The following is a 7,095-nucleotide window of genomic DNA, read 5'->3' on the forward strand; positions in this document are numbered from 1 at the left end:
TCACATTTGTGAAACACATCTATTCACAAATATTATTCAATCTAAAATAAAGAAATATTGACACCAAGGAAAGTCCTTTTTGTAGAATTAAAGTTAGGTTTGTTTCAGGAGGACTTTAGATGTCCGTTATTGGGGTTGGGTTGGTGGTCCTGGTGGCTAATGACGCCGTTCTTGCCGCTGAGATTGTCAATAGGCGGAGGTTCCAGTGCCCAGTCAATCTTAAATACCAACTCCTCCTCCACCTTCACTGAAGATCGGAGGAATTTGTTTGAGAGCCAAGTGTAAAACTTGCCCAGAGTTGGTATGAGAAGTCCTTGATGCGTAATTGCACAGATTCGATAATATGGTCCATGAAATGGGTCTGATACTGCTGGACAAAGCATGTTATTCAGGTTCACCTTTGATATCTGAAAAATTTAACTTAGAATTTTTAAAAATGAAAAAATGGATTGGAAAGATGTTTTATATGATTATTGCACATTTTCAGGCTTTGTCTTCTTAAATCTTTTTTAATGCCATCTGTTTGAATTAATTTTTGCCCAATTAAGGCCAATATGAAACAAGATCTTTGTGAAACATTTATGCCCCCCCCCCGACATACACTTGGTCCAAGTAAAATGACTCTGTCAAAAAATGTTCAATTGTACCCAAATCAGTTCTTGACTTAGATATTCTTATGTGAATTCTGTATACCAAATTTCAACGTAAACTGTTGGTGGGCCTACAAACTAACCAACCAACTGACAGCAACAAAGAAGAATGCTTTCCTTTCTTCAATGAGGGGCAGAACAATAATAAATTTACATTTCTTTATACATGTAATAACTATGCCCCCCCCCAAATTTTTTTGGTTAACTTTCAAAGTTTTTTATGTCACAATTACGAATTTAAGAAAGAGAGAAGAAAGAAAAAAGAAAAATAGAGATTCTGGGGACAAGCAAGACAAAATGGAGGATGGAAATAACAGTAAAAACAAAACTATAAATAAAGTACATACATAGGCCAGGTACTGCACTGGTACAAAGTATATGATGTACAGGATTCCCATAGACACTAAAGCCCAGCTAAAGTCTAACACAGGCTCAGCAGTATAAGAACCTAGAACAAAGGTCAAACAAAAAGTTCACATAAAAAATCTCAAAAATCTATTATTAGATATCATTAATTTACAATGCTAAATGTTAACAGCATTATTATAGTGTACCTCCGATTTTGAGTAAGTAGAATGGAATGACTAGCATCAGCAAATGTTGTATATAGTATACTTCTGTCTCAAATGGCAACTGTAAAATACAATCATGATTTGTTAATATGTATTACAAAGGAGGACTGTAATGCAAAATGTGTCTATTTGTACGACTATAAAATAATTCAATTTTTTTTATAGATACTTTATGCTTTACGGTTTTTAAATTTAGGAATGAAGAACAATACTGTGAATTCTAAAAAGTTTGGCAAGAAAGCTTTAGCAGTTAGGAGACTTATACATACATGTAGGTTTGTTTTTCTCTGAGCAATGAATTTCCAAACCATAAGAAAACCTTACCAATCGAGTATTTATTACAGGAAAAAGTATAGCAATGGGTGCCCCTGTTAACATGTGTAGTTGAAGTCGGAACACCGATGTTGCTAATCGTCCTGGCGGTGCTGCCAAACGAAAAATCTGAGGGGAAAATACAACAAGAAATCAAAAGAACTGTTTTAGCTACTAAACCATAAAATAAATTTTTAAAGATATGTGTGTATTTTTATGAAGAAAATGTCTTTCATAGATTTCTGTATATTTTTTGAAACAATTAAAGCTTTATAAATACTGTAGAAGTCCTTTTTCCGCGTGATATTAATTTACGCTATCTACGCGGTCACAAATTTTCCGCGGAAATCCAAGTGTACTTTATTTACATGTAAGGCATATACACGGCCAGGAACACGTTAAGTTCCAAGACAGTACCGTTGTCAGAAACCTTAAAAGTTAAGCACTGAAAATGGCTCGTCATGAAAATGCAGGTAAGGTTATGACAAAAACTGTCCGGTGTCATTACTTGAGAAGACAGGTCGTGAGCAGTTTTTAATTTTTAAAGTTAAATAATTTCAACCAATGTCGGATATTGCAATGTGGAACAGGACTGACAATCCTTTTGGTGTTGTATGAATTTCAGCCGTTAAAATGAAGTAAAAAGAGGAGTTTGCGTTGGCGATATTAAACCCTGGTGAAATCAAATGTGGATTTCATTCATTTTCCTTCTGGGATGTTATATTTTTTGTAAATAGAATATTGTATGTATACCAATTGATGCAGTCAGTAGAAAGACATGTTATAAGCCTTTACAGAAAAAAATTGAACAAATTAAAACTGAAAATTTTGATTTATTACAAGTTATGTCCGTTGTCATACCAAGATACGAAAATTCAGTCCGTTGTCATCGGTCCGTTGTCACAACTTTACTTTACGTATACACTGTGAAGGAGGTCGATTTTAGATTTTTTTATGCTTTGATATTTCAAGCATACCTTTAATAAATGGGTAAACTAATTAGTCATAAGAAACTAAATGTATGCTATTTTCTATATTTCATATAATGGTCAGCTTGTGTTTGTCATACATAAGGGCTTCAGTATTTTTCCTTAAAAAACTGATTTCAAAGTCAAGGAAGAAATACGCAAGCTAGCTCTCGATTCCCGCCTACATATTGCACTCAATTTATTCAATATTAATGGCAATTTGGCCATAAAATCGTTTTTGATACAAAGAACATTTCAATGGTAATTGATGAATTGTTTTAATACCAGCGCTAAATAGTGAATTATCCTATTTCCATTTTTTTTTTTTAAAAAGGGGGATGTAGACGATATTCTCCATTAAAAAGATCACCATATTTTGAAATAGTCTTGGATATGATTAAATGTTCCTATTATCTTTTCTTATGTTTTCGGCAGAGATATTACATGTATAAAAATAAATATATTAATAGAATGTAATGTTTCAGTTGTAAATCGCTTCGAAATTGGTGAAAAAATAAGCATTTATGCCTCCTATGAGAGATATCAGCCTGACAGTGCAGTAAAAAATAGCCAAACACAGATATGCAGTTTTGTCGATTATGTCATTTACTTGAATGGCATAAAGTAAAATGTATAACAAACCATTAAGGGGGATCACCTGATATTAAACAAAACAGAATAAAACATTAACATAGGTGGACGAAAGGTACAAGTGTGATCCCCCTGAAACTAACTAGAAATTTACATTCGGTGAAAATTTCAGATTACATGTAAATATGCATAAAATATAACAAAAATGAGTCAATCCTTGTAGGCATCCAAACAATTGCACCAATCCCAGATAACCAGTTACTAGTATAAAATACATTTTTGACCAGAATGCAAAATAATACAAAAATGATCTCATAAAAAAGGTGGGTGGAGGGTTTTTTTTCCATCGCACTAACAGGGTAACAGAAATGGCCAAAAAAAAACAAAGATTTTAATGGACTAAAAAAAAATCCGTAACCATGGTAACTATCCGACGGTGGAAAATTTAATAGATTTCTCATAGCGGCATAAATTGAATTATCTGTGATAATATATATATTTTTTTGAAGTTTTGTGTCTATAAAGTATAAACATAAACAGTCCATATTACCTGTAAAAAAGATTTTTTGTTTCCCGAAGGGAAAAAGTATTTTCCGTTTTCCGTTGATTTCTATTGTGAAAAACAAAAGTTTTACCATATTTTTATAGTTATCTCTCTTTGTTTTCCCCAAAAAGTAATATTTTATGAAAAATTATATAATTATATATATAAAAAATATTAGAAATACGAGGGGTGATCAAAAAGTTCGCGAACTAATTGAAAAACTTCCGAAAAAGAAATGATATGGGGTTTCAGTGTTGAAAATGTTTCAAAGTATTCCTCTCCTATTTTAATGCGCATCTGCAACCATTTTGTCCATTCGCGGATCACGTGATAAAGGCGATCACGTGACATGCTCTTTATCGGTGTGTCACAGAAGCTTAACATTTTTTCGGACTCTTATATTTCTTACCATGCAAGTTATTTTTTGCAACAAAAACAGTCCATTTGTCAGAAATGGCCTAATCTCTGCAATAGTTTGGGTGGATAATGATATCCTTCTGCAGAATGAGCATGGTGACCATCAAAACCCAAGTCCTCTGTCTTTTGAGTGTCGTTTATTTCATGTGGATAAAGTATGGGTACCTTCACTTTATCATATCTGATATGTTTAAAGTCTAAAGTAAACGATATTTTAGGGATTTGATAATTATATTATTGTAAAGATATTCGTCTATTTATCTAACTGTAATTTGGCGATCTTTCAAATCAAATAGTTTTACAAAGGACACGTCTCTCTCCCAGTTTGCTTTCACCGGGCAACAGAACAGACGTCATTTTTAAACATCTCCCATCCTTCACTTAAACAATCAATCGAATTAATGACAAAACTTATGGCAAGTCTTTTGTCTTCATAAACCGTGTGCGAATAATTATAAACTTCTACGAAGAAATTTCTAAGATATACGTTTAACTTTACAGCCGTTCTTTTCTCGAATACGACTGATTCAACCATTTTTTGTCACAAGTGATCTACCTTATGACGTCATTTTCACATTGTGACGTCACAAACACGGGGCAAAACGTAATACTTAATATGCTATTTATAGAACATGTGTATGACTCTATGTGTGCCAAATTTCATTCTGATCTGAATTGCGGTCTTGTAAATATAGAGATAGTTCGCGAACTTTTTGTTCACCTCTCGTACTTCGAATATGTTAACATTTGAAAATTTACTTGGCGGTAGGCGGAAAAACCATATATATTCAAATATATTGTATTATTCTATTATTATATGTTATATACATTATATTAATCTTTGAGGAATATTCAAAGATTTTATGCAAATTAATTTAAGAGCTATATGTCAAAGTAAAAGATTCCAATCATTGATTTATATTTCTCTTCTTTCTGAATAAAATTCTTTGTCTATTCAAAAACTTCTTTAAGGAATGAGCATCCACTGTCTACCGTTTACACCCACTGTGTGCTCCTTGTCTTGATCGGGAAATATACCGGGAAAAATCCGTCGACAATTCAGTGTGTAAAAAATGGCCTAACAATTACTTTGAAAAACGTCAGTCAGCATTTGACTCTATGATAAACTGTATTTGCTTACAAGATCATTGCTTCGACCAAGGAACTTTTGAAATTATGACTTTTATAAAACAAGACTTTTGATATTCTTGTTTCAACAACTTGTTTGTCAATAATTTAATACGTATAAAAGACTTCTGTATTTTAAAGTACGTGTATATCTAACATTTTATCTTTGTTTTACTGATAATATTTCAGGAATTGTTATACCGTATATCCGGTTTTTTTCGCGGTGATCTATTTTTTGCATTTTTTGCGACCATTTTTAATTCGCAAAATAAAAAACACGCAGAAATTATATCAGCTAAAATGTGACATAAAAACATTACCATTTTAAACAAAAAATCTTTAATAGTAAAAAATAACTTACGCAAAATAAAAACTGTACCAATTTACCCCTTTTTCGCAAAATTTCCAACACGCGAAAAAAAACCGGATATACGGTACGTTTGCACTCAAGAATGAGAATGAATTGACTAAAAAACATCACAGAATGGTTAGCACGTTGGCGTATATACACTTCTCCTAAGAATCCAAAAGATTCAAAATTTTCTGCAATATGCTTTCTCTTTCTTAAGAGTACATATACATTTGATCATTTTGGTTATCTACGTATTTATTGATCAGTCTGAATAAAACCAGCCCCTACTATTTCACTTCTAACAAAGTAAAATAGTAGGGACTGGCTTTAGTCAGACTGTTTTATTGATAAACTTATATGTTAAGAAAAAGACACCGGACTAGAAAAACTTAACATGTACTGACAACGGACATTTTGCTTATAAATTGCGATTTCTTAAAGCCTGCTATCATGAATAGGCCGTCAATTACCTAACACATGTAAAATTAGTTTTTTCTTCATATTTCAAAATAAAAGGACCATTTTGATAAATTTTACGTAAGAAATATTAAATTTTCAGGCTGACGATCATGACTTCACACACGGGCATGTGATTGCCAACGCAAACTCCTCTTTTATTACTTCATTTTAACGGCTGAAATTGATACAACACTAAAAGGGGTGTCAGTCCTGCTCCCCATTGCAATTTCCGACATTGGTTGAAATTATTTAACTTAAAAAATGAAACATTGCTCACGACCTGTCTTCTCAAGTAATGACACCGGACAGTTTTTGTCATAACCTTACCTGTATTTTCATGACAACGAGCCATTTTCAGTGCTTAACTTTTAAGGTTTCTGACAACGGTACTGTCTTGGAACTTAACGTGTTCCTGGCCGTGAGTTAACTGATTAACAATGATACATGTAAAATATAAATAATGAAATATAACAATGGCAATTAGCACAATTCTGAGCAGAATGATCAGTCTAGTCGAACCCTCAAACGGGGGTAAACGGAAGTAGGAAAACCGTACCCTCAAACGGGGGTACGTGCATGCGCAGACACTTAAAAAAAAATGCCGTTTTCACGGAAAAACGTGTGGTCCACAAAATATGCTCGTGCAAAGTGATTGATTATTTCGTAGCTCTGTATGTACTCAATTTTGATAGATTAAAGATGTTTAAAGAGATTGTATTGCGAAAAAGTATATGTTTATTGCAAAAATCGATACTCTTTCTCTCCCAAAGTTAGCGTATTCTGTGCCTTGACCTCCATGCTTGATACAACTAGATTTTTTATTCATAATTTAATAAAACGGATGAATAAATAAACAATAGTTTGTTTAAAGTTGAACTACATATAATTCCCTTCCCCGCTATTAGAAATCTTGTAAAATTAACATGTTATTTATTATTTTTCGATACTTTCTTGTGTGCACGTCCGAATTTCCTCTGTCATGTAAACAAACTCGATCTTGTGCTTCAGAAATGAGGTAAATAATCAAAGTACTCAGAAGTACAGAGAGCCGGGCTCATTTACAGAGTAGAATGAATTTCTTACATAAATCACGTTTATATTC

At 32.7% G+C, this 7,095-nt stretch overlaps 1 protein-coding gene across 1 annotated transcript; it reads right to left on the reverse strand.

Moving 5' to 3' along the window:
* Positions 1-6,332, reverse strand: LOC134278626 (transmembrane protein 164-like). The gene is made up of 5 exons (XM_062760925.1): positions 6,321-6,332; positions 1,547-1,663; positions 1,205-1,283; positions 998-1,098; positions 1-407 (listed from the first exon to the last, which is right to left on the reverse strand). The coding sequence occupies exons 1-5, from the start codon at positions 6,330-6,332 to the stop codon at positions 105-107; spliced, it is 612 nt and encodes a 203-aa protein (XP_062616909.1). The 3' UTR covers positions 1-104.
* Between the last annotated feature and the right edge of the window lie 763 nt (positions 6,333-7,095).

Source organism: Saccostrea cucullata, unplaced genomic scaffold, assembly GCF_032062105.1.
Source record: "Saccostrea cucullata isolate Sc308-1 unplaced genomic scaffold, CSIRO_AGI_Scuc_v1 ctg6374, whole genome shotgun sequence".
NCBI lineage: Eukaryota > Metazoa > Mollusca > Bivalvia > Ostreida > Ostreidae > Saccostrea > Saccostrea cuccullata.

What these genes read in the sequence shown, in the direction of transcription:
- LOC134278626 (XM_062760925.1), bottom strand. An exon ending in CTGTAATAAATACTCGATTG is followed by an intron (nt 1,284 to 1,546) that starts GTAAGGTTTTCT and finishes TGTATTTTACAG; the next exon opens with TTGCCATTTGAGACAGAAGT. An exon ending in CAGTGCAGTACCTGGCCTAT is followed by an intron (nt 408 to 997) that starts GTATGTACTTTA and finishes TAAATTTTTCAG; the next exon opens with ATATCAAAGGTGAACCTGAA.